General features: G+C 38.9%; 1 protein-coding gene across 10 annotated transcripts in view; it reads right to left on the bottom strand.

The window, feature by feature from the left end:
- PTK2 (protein tyrosine kinase 2) overlaps positions 1–16,100 on the bottom strand; it is a gene marked incomplete at its 3' end in the record, with an annotated part of 191,570 nt that overhangs the window by 20,037 nt on the left and 155,433 nt on the right. For 8 of the 10 annotated variants that reach the window (XM_082755039.1, XM_082755036.1, XM_082755038.1 and 5 more), the window contains 7 exons: positions 15,980–16,064; positions 13,052–13,152; positions 11,444–11,559; positions 10,338–10,438; positions 9,120–9,209; positions 7,710–7,914; positions 1,425–1,536 (listed from right to left, as the gene is read on the bottom strand). In XM_082755039.1, coding sequence (XP_082611165.1) covers positions 1,425–1,536; positions 7,710–7,914; positions 9,120–9,209; positions 10,338–10,438; positions 11,444–11,559; positions 13,052–13,152; positions 15,980–16,064 — 810 coding nt within the window. Of the gene's footprint in view, positions 1–1,424; positions 1,537–7,709; positions 7,915–9,119; positions 9,210–10,337; positions 10,439–11,443; positions 11,560–13,051; positions 13,153–15,979; positions 16,065–16,100 lie in introns of those variants that run through there. The other 2 variants (XR_014317044.1, XM_082755042.1) reach the window with 2 other exon arrangements.

A 16,100-nucleotide genomic window follows, 5' to 3' on the forward strand; every position in this document is an offset into this window, starting at 1 on the left:
TAAAAATTTACATAGTAAGTTGAGATGCTTGAAATTCCTTATCTACAAAATTCAACTTGTTCAAATGTCATTAGCATGACATTTTAGAAAAAACACATTTTACAAAATCACAATGTAAAGAAAAACTAAGCAACGCTTGCATTGCATACACAGTGAGAGTACCTCAAGGAGTTAAAATATCAAGGCCCTTCTACCTCTTGAAAAAAAGGTGTGCAGTGGTAGGAGCATTAATATCAACCCTAACACCTTTTTTCAGGTGTTTTCATTTATGTGTCACACCCACAGCTCTGATGATGATCACTCCTAACATTAATTAAAAGTATTTTTAAGCCCTAAAGACTACATTCTTAAACAATTTTGCAATAATTAAGTAGCATATTGTTCCAATTCACGCAGTTTATCTGCTTGTGTAATTCAGGATGCTGTCTGTTTACATATACACGAAATCATATAATCTCAGGTGCCTAGACAGGTTGATGGATTCTTTGCCATTCTCAACTCTGAAATGAAAGCAGCAGCTTCAGTGTCCGTATTTCTTGGTTGCCATAAAGTTACCAAAATGAAAAACAAAGCCAGGAAATCTATCAGGCAACAAGCCAGATGTGTGGAAACCAAACAAAAATAAGTTGCCTTCCTATGGCCGTTGGGGCAGCAGAAGGGGCCCTGCTACTACTACTAAAATCCCTATCAGCACCAGAGCTTGAGTAGAGGGCTACAGGAATTCATCACAGACTGATTAGGATGCAGATATTATTCCGCATCATAGCAGTGACTGCACAAAATTAAATCCTCCGAAGTATGGACCCGATCCTTCAAACTACAAAATATATCTTAGGAAAAGCACGCAAGTTATGGAGAGAAGAGTGTGCTCAGCAACTGGAGAGGTTAGACTACCCCAACTGGAGAGCTTAGGGACATCCAAACAGGGCAGACATGCAAGGAAACAAAATTAAGTGTAAACTGAAACACATCTCGTCCTTGGGAAGTAAAACCGTTGTCCAGAATAAGAAAATTACAATTAATTAATTTATACTCCGTCGCTGATGTTTTATAAATAAACTTGACGAATGTCTGAGATCTCACCAGCTAACGTTTCATAGTAGTGCTAGAAGAAAGAAGAAAGAAAGAAAAAGCCAGGAAACATTTTTGCGGCAACTATGGGAGTCTCTTGCAAGTTAAACAAACAAGAAACAGAAAATTGTCAGTGCAAAATTACAGCACAGATCAGTTCTAATAACAGCCTAAGCAGAGCTGGGTCATTTCAGGCAAGCATTAGCAGATGATGACAGAATTGGGCAGAACGCCGTTCTCAACCAACCCATCAAACCCGGCTTTGAAGAATAATCATCGTTTCAATTCCATTTCTTTATTATTATTATTACTTTTAGAAACACTCGTGCTTTGCGTTCTGATATCTTAGCTACCTTGGGAGGAGCCTCATCCGATCCTCCTGAGTCCCAGGACACCGTGACTTGTCGCCTGGATTCCATTCTCATTCGTTCTTCTTGCTGCAGCTTCTCTTCCTCCAGTATGGTACTAAGAAAAAACACATCGGAGGTAAGTAAAACTCCAGCTCCACGTCTAACAAACCTCGGAGCTCCCACATCTCTCAAGCCAATGAATATTACACGAAAAGAGTGAGCGAGAACTTTTGAGACCAAGTTCTTTTCTGTATATTGCTTCTGGAAACCAGGTTTCTGAAGAAATGCATCTGTAGGGCTGTCAGGGTGCTTTCAACAACCGAAGCAGCACCGGGCTTTCAGAAAGCTGTGGTTGATCTTGTACAAAAAAGTTTTTTGCATGTTAACAGTTCTTTTGATGTGTAATTACAAAGAGAAATCCTCAAAGACAACAAACCAAGCACTTACTTGCATGAAAGCTTATTTTTCACATGAAAATACCCCGATTGCTGCAAAGGATCAAAACAAACCGAAAATAACGTCCTTTATGGAAGCTCAACTGAGCTTCAAATCACTGGGATTTTCCCCTCTGTTAAACAAAGCAGTCAAAAAAAAAAAAAAAAAAACAACATCTCAAATACCATGCTTTCCTCTTACATTTCAGCCTAACCAGGAACACATTCAGCAAAGCAATTCGGCGAGACAGAAACATCTGACAGCATTCACTCCGCTTTTACAAGGCTCAGGTCAGGAGGGTACATTTTCAAACAAAGCACAAGACAGTAGTAAAACCGAGTTTGCTACTTACCACTGCTCTGACTATTAAAAAGCCCGTTTGAAGTTCAACGTGATACTGCTGCCCCCACAGCAGCCTCCTCCCAGTTCTGCTATGTGGATTATTAATGTTGGATATTTGCCATTTCAGAACTGCTCAGAAGGAAGCTTTGGACGAGGGAGCTGCACGCTGCACGGGATAGTCCCGAGATCGGAGCAGGGCAGATTATTGACACGTTGATCTCCCCAGAGTAAAGATAATCCCGAGAAGGAGCTACCCCAGCTCCTTGAGCACTCCAGTTTCTAGAAACAAAGCTCGGTTCTGAGTTTATAATCTCCTGCTCAGACGACTAAATAACCACCCAGAATTACTCATGCAAGGGATGAGATCAACTCCAGCAATCTATTCTCATCTTGGAACTTCGCTGCTTGTTTCAAGAATAAATTCCTGCTTGGTCGGAGGCTAGAGCTTCGCCTTTCCTCCCTCAGCCAAAAAAATTCATGCCACTTCTTAAAAGCAGGGAAGTCAGCTCATCTCAACTGCAGCCTACCCGAGTTTCTGAGTATTGCAGCAATCTCAATCCATCACTGCCGAAGGAACACAAGAATGTGGAACAAAAACAAAATCAGACCAAGTTATTTGCAGCAGTCATTCTGATAGAGCTATTGCAGACAAACAGCTACAGCCCCACACAGGCGACTAAAAAGAAAATCCTTCTGCTTTACCACCTCTCTCTTCCTACAGAGGAAGGAAAAAGAGTATTTCTTACTATAACTCACGAAGAATTAGCAAAAATGCCCCGTTTTAAGGCTCGGTCAGGCTTTGGATATTCAGCACGAGTTTTTATGTATCGTGAGAAATCAGTCGGGACGCATCTGGAGCCACGAACCACGATTACAATCTTTGAAGAAATACCTCAAAACTTAACCAAAAAATGCCAACAAAACAAAAAACCACCTACACGTATGAATAAAATGTGCATTTTTAATTTTTTTTTTTTCGTTGATATGGCAGTTGCTCTAATGCGAGCACAAGGAATGGAACAAAAGTCAGCTAAAAGCAGCTGACTAAATTTAGAGATGGCTTATTGACAATTTGGGGCCACGGGTATAATTTGTCACAGCCCAGTCCTGTTTTTCCATAAAAAGGAATGAAACACTGCTACCTATCTGCCTTGCTGTCAAAGCCATTTTATCTGTGGCGTCCCGGTATTTAATACCGTACCATTAACCTCAATCGTGTCACTGGGAATGACAAATTCTGACTGAAATGATTTGTTTTTCATAACACAGGCTCAGCTTTTTGCCTTACAGCTCTAATTCATCCTGCTATTCCTTCGCCTGTGTCATCACGAGGACCTTTCCCTCCCAGCCCGGCGAGTAGCCTGGTCAACGGCTGATGAGCTACAGCAGAATTTGTACCGGATGCCCTTGACTGCTACATACAAGAAGAGAATATAAAATAGAAATGCCTCGGAGAAGCATCACTCGAAAAAAAACACAAGGAATATAAATGACTCACAGAAACGTCTTTGTTTTTACAAAGGGAAGACCGATCCATAGACAGAGCACAAGTGTGCCAAGAGATATTTTTGACCTCATCTCGGTGCAGCTGCTTGAGGACTCTCAACGGTTTATTAGAAATTGCAGAGGTCAGGGAAGTCACATCTAGGCATATTTTCCCAAACGGCACGTATTTTTAGCAGCAGAGAGGCATTTCTACTCGTACGACTTCCCTAGCAAACCTCAAGGTAGAACAAACAAACCTAAGCTGTCTTCTTGGCTAGGTCTGATGAAAAACGTCTACTATTGAAGTTTGTGTAGTTGATAAACTTATTTCATTTTCAAAGAACCTTTTCACTCAATTTTGCCCGTGGCATTGAAAAGGAAACATTTACTGGGAGGTTCAAAGCAGAAATATCTGAAATACTGAAATGCAGCCTTACGTTTTGGAAGACAAAGCAATGCCAGTGTTTGCTTGTATGTGGTGTGGGAACCTAGAGGAAGTGCTGACCCTTCAACAAGCAGCTTCTTTTTTCTTGTCTGGCCAACAAAAACACATGGTTGCATGGAGATGAACACATTTTCCCCATACAGCCCTAATTTAAGAGCACTTTTGCTGGACTTTATTCCTAATAGTCACTGTCAATGACCAAAAAGCCAACGAAGTGTTGCAACCTCCATCATATATATCGAGTACGTGCTACAATTTTTTTTGCCAGACGCCATCAAACGACGTGACTTAAACTGCCTTCATTCTTATCAGTTTTGGGCCTTTTATTTATAAGCAACATTTCAAGAGCTGCAGCAAACACAGCCACAAGAAGGCTCAAGTCCCATTTCCATCAGTTAACTGTCTCATTGCTGTCATAAAACCAAACTTTATGGGGATGAATCAGTCATTATTTTACTTTTTATATTCTTTTTAGAGTTGAATCTGTATTTAACACATGACCTGCAGTCCAGGGATCATCTGGGATCATCTACTCTGGTAAAACCTGTGCTTCTTCATCAGCAACCAACAGAGGGCCCAATCTTGTCACAGCAATGATAAAACTGCTCCTGATTTTGCTATTTCTATTAGAGAGAAATGGCTGGCGACAGGTACTTGATACAAAATTAATTCAATGATGCAGTCAAAATGTCATGGCATGATACTAATTTAAAAAGCTCAAAAGGAAAATCCAGTTTAACACGGAATACTAAAAGGAGTTTTAACAGGATTATTGCCAAGGGATGTGCAGGGCACCACGACTCACAAGCACAAGCCTGGGAGAAGACCTGTAAGAAAACCTGGGAGTGTACTAGGGCTACCCTACCAACACAAGCCTGTAGCATATTGAACACAGCAAAGAATAATTTAAATTTAATAATACATTTATGTATGAGGTGGTATGTGTATGTTACGGTGCTGTAAATAGGCAGAACTCATTCTGAATAGCAACACTATTAAGAGTAATAGTGCACGATTTGGGTCTGTTAAATGCTGAAATGGACCTAGGAAGGAAGGATGCGATGACTAACTCATCCTTTACCCACTCTGGACAAACCAAATACCACAAAATTTCCGGCCTTATTTCCCTCCTAATAACACTACACAAATTCTACAGCAATCAGCATCTTTGCGTGGCACAAGCAGCTGCAAGTAACGTTTGTGCAACGCAGATGTCACGACAGAACGGGTAAGGCATCAACTAAACCGAGAACAGCTGAAATATTTGTGCTCCCATCAGTACTCCTTCAGATGCAGAAAAGCAGTTTTTTCCCAAAGCCACGGTCTTTGTCGTTAAAAAGGGAGGAATGCTGCAGTGTTGTATCGTTGGCTTTAGGCAAACAAAGTCTGCTCTCAGCTCGAAAAAACTACCCTGGATCCTATCCAGCACGAGCAGCAGCCACACCACACAGAGAAGGCCACCAGGGAAATGGCTTGTTTTTGCAAGTTCATGGGAATTGGAGTTTTGAAACACAATCCTTCCTCGTTGCCTGAGATTGCCTCGCCATGCGGGATTTGGCAACCTTTCTGACAAGGGGCTGACTCTGCGAGCAGCGTGGAGAAGCCCTGAGGACGACTGTGCTGCCTGACGTCCAGCAGGGAAAGGTCACCGTTTTGGAGGGGCAGAAAACTCTTTGCTTTGGTGAGAACAAAAACTGTGTGTTAGGGTTGCTGCGGCCCCAGGAGAGAGCTTGTTCTCTGAATGCTGCTTCAAGTCTCCTAGCATGACAAGAGGAGGGTAAAAAATTAAAAAATTCCCCCTTAGGGCATTTTTCATCCAGAATCAGAGAACCACTGAGGTTGGAAGGGACTCCCAGAGGTCTCCAGCCCAACCTCCCAGTAAAGCTGATGCACAGCGAGGTCAGGTCGCTCAGAGCTTTTTCCAGGCAGGGTCTGAAAGTCTCCCAGCGACCAGCTTCAGTGCTTATTCATGCACTCTGGGAAACATTTTTCCTGGTAAATGATCAGAACTTGCCTTGCTGCAGATTTTGCCTGTTGTTTCTCACCCTTTGCCTGAGCGTTTCTGATGAGAGCCAGGTTCTGATGAGAGCCAGGTTCTTGGGCATTGGTCCACCCTGTTTATTTGGCGATACCTTTTCCTCTCTTTCCTCTTCTGACTCATGCTGTTAGAGCCATTCTTGCCTTTGCTCTGTTTCTCTGAGTACAGTCTCTGAGTACAGTCTCTATTTTCTTCCAGAGGAAGAAAAAAAATAAAGAATTGCCACTTTCCACCTAGTATCCAAACCACATTACCAAGTCCTATCTTCTCCTTGTAATCCCTACCCAGGCCTACCACTCCTTCCTGTGCACTGATAATATTATGGTAAGGTCCTTGTGAGAAGGGTATGTCCTTCTCTAGATATGTACATTTTAAGTTTACACAAGAGCTCCCAGAGCAACAGACAGTGGAACATTTTACTGAGGAGGAAAAAAAAACCTTAAAAGGCAGCTACAGGAAAAGTTATCCATCCAGCAACTTTGAAACAGCATCAGAATTATACTCCAATTGCCTCTTATTTTAATGACCTGTGAATTCTCTTCTAACACAAACATCCAGCAGCAGCACATATTATGTTACGAAAACAAAACATACCACAAAGCACAACTTCAATGTCAGCTGAAACTGAAGAACTTGGTAATGAATCACAACAAATTCAAGAGTAGATTTAGAGCTGTACAGTACCTACACGTTGTTTGAAGCCTTCACATACTGACTGAGGCAAAATAGAAACTGAGGACTCATAAAATCACTAAAATGGCCACAAATATTAAATGTCTCTATACAGTATCTCAGGAATGTTTCTAAGTTTAAATATCACCCTTGTCCTGTGGCTGGAGATATGGGTATATGGACACTGGATTGAATTACTGCAGAATAAACTGTGGTGTGAATTTAGACTGGTGTCAAATGTGCACTCACACTTTACAAGATGAACATAAGGTAGTCCATCCCATTTTATGAAGGGCAGAGTAATTCCTAGCTAATTACAATGCTTTTATTGCAGGCTCCACAGTTGCACACAAAGAGATACCATGGGGAACTTGTGTGCTAGATACGTAATGAAACTGACTTCCAACAGCACTTCAAAATTTTGCTTGTTCTACTGAAAATGCTCAGATGTCTAATTTCAAAGCATCTACTCTGAAACCTGGTGATTCATTTCTTTAGGAAAATACACGTTTGTACCCCAAAACTGTATACTACATGTTTGACTAGGTAATCACTCTAAATTCTTTCTACTCCTCCCCCTGCCCCTGGAGAACTGGAGCACATATAGCTAAAATTATAAACAAATTACTAGTACAAAACGTAGTTTTTCTTGGCAAAGAAAGATGATTCATATTTCTCATTATTTGAATTCACTGCCTAGTTTAATTTTCTCCAACAGATAAGGCCCAGATTTCCAAGAAAGTATCACCAACCTGGCCCCCTGGAGATAAAGCCTTGCATTTTTGACAGAAAGAAAACACTGTAATGGAAGGCACAGCAAAAAGCAAATATTTCTGAACAAGGAAATGACCTTTCAGAAGTAAAACCCTACCTGAGTTGTGCTTTAAGTTCTGTAAACCTGGGTCGTCTGCTAGGGTCGTATGCCCAGCACTTGGTCATAAGGCTGTAGAGGGTAGGAGGGCAGTTTGGAGGCATGGGGAGCCGCTCACCGTTCTCAATCCGCCCAATTACATCATTGTTCTTCACTCCCTGGAAGGGCTTTACCCCATGCATGAGGATCTCCCACATACACACACCTGGAGAACACACAGAAAAAAAAAAACACATTTCCTCCGTGTGAGCAAACAAAAAAAAAACTGGTAAAAGAGAAAGCAAACCTTTCCCCCAGCCCCAGCACACAAAGCCTCGATTTTAAGAGGGAAGAAAGGAGGTTTAATAAGAATGGTGGCTAAAATAAAGGACAAAAGCGTCCTTTCAGAGTTGCTATGCTCAGGAATACTACATGTTACAAATTCCCAGAGTACTTGCTTTGAGAAGTACAGCCAAACAATGCAATTTCTTCTAAACCCTATAGCCAGGGAATCAATTTTTACTTACCGGCTGACAGCCCAAGGAGGGACGTGTAGTAAGATCACACACGCAGTACCAACCAGAACTATTTATGAGGAAGCATGACCCACAGCTGGCTCACAGCAGCCTGCCTGCACATTTAGCTACGCTTTACCTATTGTAAATCAGAATGGTTGCTCATATTCAAATCTACTTTTCTTTCTCTCTCTCTCTTTTTTTTTTTTTTTTAAGTAGAATGAGCTGTATTTGCTTTTCCCTTTGACTAGTTCCAACTGGCCTGTTTCGACTTGCATAGTGTATTTTCACTTTGAGGGTGTTTTAACGCTGGCACCGATCCCATTTTTTTTTTTTTTTTGTGCTGAAACTATGTAATAAAACAGTTTCTGTTGAAACTATGTTAAAAAGCACAAAGGGGAAAAATGGTCTGTCAGGTTAAGATCAGCCAGAATGTTCCACGGGCTTAATTCTTCTGACTGTACCACCAGAATTTTCTTCATAATATTATAAAACAGGTAAAAATCATATACCCTTTGCTTAAAAAAAAAACACACTTTATTTTGTGAAGAGGGTGAACGCTGCTCTTACTTAAAGTCTCGTCGTCTTTGCTCCTTTACACAGCCTGTCTTTGTTTTGTCTGTCTAGAGCAGCGCTCTGTGAGCTCTTGTTCGAGCACAGGTGATCAGATTCATATAAAAAACATGCATATTTAGGAAAAAAAGATGAAGGATTCAGGATATTCCTGAAAGTTAAGCCTAAACTTATACATAGAAAAAAAAAAATACAGAGATAGAAAAGGTGCTAGAAGAAACTGGAATTTCCGAAAGAACAATAAGAACAGCTGAATATCTAGAAATTATTCATCTTACAGTAATTAAAAACACTGAACGTCTCAGACAGGACAGTAAAAGCCGCACCATTTGGGTTCACTTACCAAACATCCACACATCACTAGCTGAGGTAAACCGTCGGAAGTTGATTGACTCTGGAGCCATCCATTTGATAGGTAATTTTCCTTTGGAAGCTACAGGAAAGGCAAGACAAGGCAGGCTGTTATTCCCACTGCTGTGTTCAAACAGCTTTGTTTCCTCAGGGAAATAATTTACAGGCAAAACCCATCTCCAGTGAGTAACTATCAAATTTGTACACGAGATCTCTGTGCCACCTGGCCAGTTCTGCTGGTCATCCTTGAGAGAGAGGGGAACAGCACCTTGCATAAATATACAGACTGATTAAGCCCCTTCTAATTTTAAGTCAATTCTTCATTCAAAATACAACTATTGTGGTTAAGAACCCACTGGTACTAAGTCTAAAACTCACAAAATCTCAGCTAGGGAGCAGGTGTTTGCAAATGATTGATCAAAATAAGGGTAGCTTGCTTGGCTTTACATGAAGCAGAAAAAAACAACTCCAAAACAAAGCACTTCCCCAAACCTCCCCCCAAAAAACCCAAAAGCACAACAAGAAACGACCATGTCAAAAACATTCCTCACCTTCTCGGCAATTAAATCAACTGAAAGTAGCTCAGAGTGAAATGAGACAAGTGAAACCAGGAAGCATACCGAAGCGTTAAGAAGGCAGATAACAGATTTTTAAAATACACGACTGTAACTTCAAAATTTATTGAAACTTGAATTTGTAAAGACAGCTACATAATATGCACCAGATTTCAATGTTGCAGTTTGGCACCACATAGCAGGAGAAGAGAGATGGCCTGTTTTTCCCCATCAGGCACTGAAGGGCATCTCACAGCTGCTGGAGACACTTAAGCTCAGTCTTCCATGCAAAATGGGGGTAAAAAGTAATTTCAAGTATGTTTTGTATTGAATCTTGCCAGACCAGTGGCATTTGTGAGTATGCAGCATACAATAACAATGCAAACTCAAACATCTGTAGCCTTAAAACCATTTTAGGCTACTTAGATTATACCATTAATGTGATTATCTCAGGACTTGAAATGGAGAACCTTCTTAAAATTGTGAAAAAAGTACTGTGTGCTTGTCCTAAAAACCAGAATGTAACCTACAAATGCATTTCCTACTTTTTGCAACTTAAATCAGATCCTGTGATTTGTCTTCTTGAACCATACATGTAGGAATTTACTGCCATCTGCTAAATTTTTAAGCAGTTGTCAAACTGAATGTCGACTTACCTTTATAGTAAGTACTATCTTCCATGTATCGGGATAAACCAAAGTCACCTAATTTCACACAGTCAGTGGCAGACACCAGCACATTTCTAGCAGCAATATCCCTGCCAAATAGAGGAGACACTATTTCTAGTCATTTAAAAACTTAAGAGTGGTAAAACACTATTTGAAGTATATTATTAAAGTCCAGAAGTATCAAAGTCCCTTGAGAGGACCAAATTATTCTTCTACAGTTTGGGTGGGTACATACAGAAAAAAAAAAAGTCTACATATTTGTCTACTGATTCTAAGAAGCTTAAAGAAATATTCTAGCACATTTGGTCTTATATCTGGGTGTGTATTATATATAGTATGCATATATATGTATCTATGTACAATATATACCATATACATGCAACCTGAACTTAAATCTTTAAGCACAAACAGAAAGTTCAAGCCCTAAATGTTTCATAGCAGTTTGAATTCTGTTTACTGTTAATTGCATACAACATGAGGCTAAAATCAGTCTTTCCCCCCTAGGGAGGAATTCAAAGGGAAGAAAATTAAAAACACATCCAGAAAGAAATTTAGGTTCACTTTCTGGTTAAAAAAGAACTTTTATTTTATAAATATTTTGTTTTCCCTGTTCTTTGCTTAAGAAGCCGGCTGCCCATTGTTTTATTTTCTGTATTTGCAAGATTACAGTTGACTACCAGTTTGAAAAAATGTAACCACAAAGCAACAACTCAGCTGAAATCTATTCTGATTAAAATCAGGCACCATCTCCAAGTCAATCTAGGGCTGAGCCAGCAGGTGTCACTCTTGAAAAGGGTGTTATTTTGACTAAAAAATGCCATACTGATATGGAGACAGACATAAAACATGTAAATGGCTTTTAGGAGTGTCAAAGTATTGCTGCTACACATTCATCATAAGCCAAGGGAAAGAAACATGAAAGTGAAGCTTAAAGGATCCAACTATGTATATTAAGTCTCTTCACTCAGACAACTGTATCTAGTACCCAGAATTACTGCCAACAAGCAATTTGGTAATCTAAGACACAGCTTATTCTATAAAATTTCAAGTAGTTACGTATAAAAACACGCACACGTGTGTATATACGGGCTTACCTATGTACAAATCTTTTGCTCTCTAAGTAAGCAAGTGCCATGCTAAGCTGGTAAGCGTAGAGTATGAGGGAGGCCAGATCCAAGCTGTATTTTCTGACTTGCAAAAACGATCTCAACTTTTTGCACAAAGAAAAAAAGAAGGAAAGAAGTCAGAACAACAACAAAAAAAAGATAACAGATTTGAACAAGACATATCTCAAATTGTAAAGTTTACCCAAGTGTCAACAGGCCTGCTTTCCCTTTAGATGGGCAAGAACAGAAAACCACTTATGAAAAAGCCCAACTGGGTTAAATCCAAGCAGTATTTTTTCTGTGTGGAAACTGTTAGCCCAATCAAGAAAACATTTCTGCATTGCATTCAGGCTCCTTCCGAGGGCTGAGTGCATATGCTGCTGCTGAGACAAGTGCTCGTGGTCTTGTTACGAGTTCTTCCCTGAGAACTGAGCAAGTTTTTGTCCTAAATGATTTCAGGACATAACAGTATCCAGCAAATTGAAATACTGATTAGATGAATATTGTTTGAGCAGCATGAATTTTACTCTGCATTTACATTTGCTAAGATATACGCATTTAGCTCAGAGTAGCCCCTATCAATGCAGAAGTTTTATGAACCATACTCCCAGTAAAAGGCAGTTAGGACCTAATGTAGGCCTAATCTAGTAGCACTAGATTCTCTTTTATCAATTAAAAAAAAAAAAAAAGGCTTTAAAAAGTAATTTGGGCTCCATAAAAGAAATTTATAAACTTTTGACAGAAAATGCTTCCACTATAGTTTTTCTGCCTTTTTTTTGTCTGTTTAGACAATGTACTGCAGGTTGCTAATTAAAATGTCTTACAGAATGAAATATTACTTCAGCTCACATTTTCAGATATACGTGGCTCAAAGGAAACAAATGAGTTTCAAAAACCTGAGCTCTAGTTTTCTTTAAACCATACATCCAAATGACGTGATAATGAGGAAAGTCATCTTATCTAAGGTCTCTGCTGCAGAGACTGTACAGAAAGAAAGGTAATAAATTCAGGATTCTGAGGAAAATAGCAATATTACTCAGAAGGCTTCCAAAAGCCATCTTTGTTTAAGAATAACACACCTGCTCCCTTTCATATGCAACGTCCACTTTTCAAGAAACATCTATTCAAGGCTGGGAAAGAAATTTGGATGGTTTTATGTACCCCACTTCCACCCTCCTCCCAAACCCTCTCTGCTATAGTTTCCTTCAATTGCTGCTCACACAACAGCAGCCACTACCGCCACCTTTTAGGAGCAGAAGATGTACCACGTAATTTCCCTTCCAGAAGGCATGCTTGAAAATGCTATTTGTAACTCATTACCATCATCTGACTTGACACAGGTCATGCTCTCACTCTGCAAGAGCAACTGAAGTTCTCTGAAAGCTATGACTAAATCCCTTTGGTACGAGCTGATGCAGTTCCCTTAGTGGAGGAGTGAGGTCAAATCCTGCCACTCCTGTGTCTGAGTCCATAATTCTACCACAAGTATGATATCATGTCTGAGGAGTTTGCCTTTGGCTTAGTAGTGATAAGTGATTTTTTCAGTCTTTTGCAAAGCTAAAAGGGAAACCAAAGGCACAGGGGAAGTTTTCATACCTCTCCAAGGGTACAGAGCTCCATGATTATCCAGACTGGGTTTTCTGTAATAACTCCAATGAGCTTCACAATGTTCGGATGATCAAACTGACGCATCGTTACTACAAGGAGAAAAAAGAAGTTTGTGTTTTTATATTTTATTTTATTTTATTTTATTTTTTATTTTTATTTTTTTTTAAATAAATATAATAATTAAGTTCTGCCCTGGCTGAGCATGATGTAAGTGAACACATTGACCTACCAGCCCAGTGTCCAACCTATAAACCTATCGGAACAGGAGGAGGAGGGAAAAACCAGTATATATAACTCCATGTCTGAAAAAATATGTCAGTTTATGGCACAGACACACAACCTCATTTGATGATTAAGTTCACATCTGATTTTATTTTCTATGGGCTTAATTAACTTTTCAGTCTCAGCAGCACAGTCGGTATATTTTATGCAGGAAGATGTACAAATGCTTATTAATGTTCTGGGGAGGTCTATTTGGTAGGTTAAACAAAACATCAGTCCTCTGATTACGTTTTTATCTTCCAACATACGCACAACAAGCATCCTTAATTTAATCTTAAAGTAGTCTCTCTTTTACATTTACAGTGTATGCTGTCAACAGAAATACATAGCAATTACCAAACTGGCAAGTCTGCTTCAGTTCACACAGAATTTGAAAAGAAAAAATGTATTTTGGCTTTTAATTAATTATAAACTGAAACAGCAGGTGGTTTTGGATTCACATTCTGATGAGCTCTGAATTCTACTTCTGATACACAACAGCAGTATAACCACTACATCTTGCAACACTAAAAATCCCAAGAAAATCCCTTGGACAATGCTACTTAATCCCACAATGTTTCACTAATATATTTTACTGCAAAGAAGGAAACAAAGATACTCTTTAAAATATTAATGTATTATGAATAAATCAGGAAAAGAATCAATAAAACAAACAACCCTGTCGAGGACTTAGCTTAACACATTAATGAACAGGAATAAAGAACATGCCAACTGGGCAATAAAAACTGGTAAAACACTACATAGAATTGAGACTAGGTTCCTAAATCACTGAACTCCCCTCCTCCCTTTTGAAGTAAAAGGAATTTCAGAGAAGGAAGTTTAACTGAACCCTATTTCAGTATTAAAATCTTGGTAAATAAAATGTATATTCTGAAACACCACCAATTATTTACCTTTAGGCCTCTCTTACACTAATCTAACTCAATGAAATTTGCAGTATGTTTTCCAACACGAAAATATTGCTTCTTTGATGTAGAAATGAAGTGGGAAGACAAAATGATGAAGAGGAAATCAACATACATATTTCTATACTTTTTATGTTCTTAAGTTTTAAGCACAATATATTCCATTGTTGGAAAATATATCTGAGAGACTAATTCAATCAACGTTACCTGACAAACTCACAAATTCATTTTGCCATCAAGATTCTAGAGCCAAGAGGAAGATTCCCTTTCCAGAAGGAATGAACCACTTGCAGAAAGGAGCAATTTACCAAAACCAGTGGAAGATCAGTGAAGATCTCCAAACCCCAGGCAGTTTGTCTTCCTTCTTGCAAGAATCAACACAGCATCTTTTCAGCACTGGAAAATCCAATGTGAACAACTAAAACCCCCAAACTACCAGAACTGTCTTTATATCCTACTTAGAAGTTCTGAATCCGCAGGGTTTACGTATGTTATGTGTTATTAAAGGAAAAAAATACACAAAGCTCTTTAATGAAATACTGAAACTCTGGTTAAAATGTTGAATTTGGGCCTTTTATGGGTGCTCTTACAAAGTGGCAGTGTCTTCTCAAGAGTTTGCAATCTGAACACAAACAGGGGAAATGGAATGGATGGAATTAGAAGAAAAAAGGAAGAAAAAATGATTAAAACTAAATTGAAAAGCACTATTTACCTGTCTATGCTGCTGGCATTTCCTGATCTGTTGAGCTCAAGGTCTAATAAGCAGCATTCAATGAGCAATTATTTTCTATGTTGTTAAGAGACAGCAGCCTACCTTTGACTGCTATGTTATTACTCTAAACAATGGTATTTACTTTTCCAACAGTAAATTACTATAGTTGAAAGAACTATAGTAATTTAAGAAAAATCTGACATTCAAAAATAATAAGCCATTAGTTATGAACGCTTTTTCTGAATAATTAAAAAATCCTTAAACAAAAGGCTACTGAGTAAGAGAATACAGTAACATCTGGCCATAACCAATTAATTTACTGTTGTAACACAATGCCTTTACAAGATTTATAGATATGTAATAGCGGAGGATAATAGGCAAAAATTAAGGTCTATGTCTCATATCATAATTTACTTACAAAGCCAAACATTATGGAAATCAGTACCTACAATATGCTTACAAACGTTTTCTGTAAGTATTCTTCTCAACGAAAAGCCTTCCTCGTGTGTGAAGATATTAGTTGGGGAATGCAATATTTGTGGGCAATTATTTAGAAAATTTGTTTATTCTACTACAATTTTTAATTCTGAAATTTCAAAACAGGTAAGTATTAGACCTAACGTTTTAGCAACTTTTTTAACAAGCACAACCTGACCTTCTAAAGGTAGTGTAATACACTGAAACAAATGCTACCTGATTTTATTTTAAAAATTCGTTGAGGAAAAAAAATAGAAGATCAGATCTCTGACACTGCAAAACTGTTTCTGAAGTCTTCCAGGAGTCAGATATCACTGTTCAACTTGGAAAAATCAAATAAGCCACATATAATCATATACACAGGCAATGCCAGGAAATAAAGCAGTCTTCCTGGCACATTTTGCAGGAGAGAACAAAGCTCATGTTGTACATTAACAAAACATTCAAATTAGTATCAGAAGTTTCTGGCACAGAGGGCTGCAAAATCTTTCCAAGGACCATTTACAGAAGCTACCCTGAAAGAAATAATTTAATACTCACAGGCTTCTTGTAAGAATTTTTCTCTAACGCTGTCTGAGGTGCAGTTTTTACAAGTTTTGATTGCAACAGCCATCGCCGGATTTTCCTGAAACACATTAATTAGAAATAACTGAAATACAGC

The sequence above is a fragment of the Aythya marila genome (genome assembly GCF_965140915.1).
Source record: "Aythya marila genome assembly, chromosome: 2".
In the NCBI taxonomy this organism is placed as follows: domain Eukaryota; kingdom Metazoa; phylum Chordata; class Aves; order Anseriformes; family Anatidae; genus Aythya; species Aythya marila.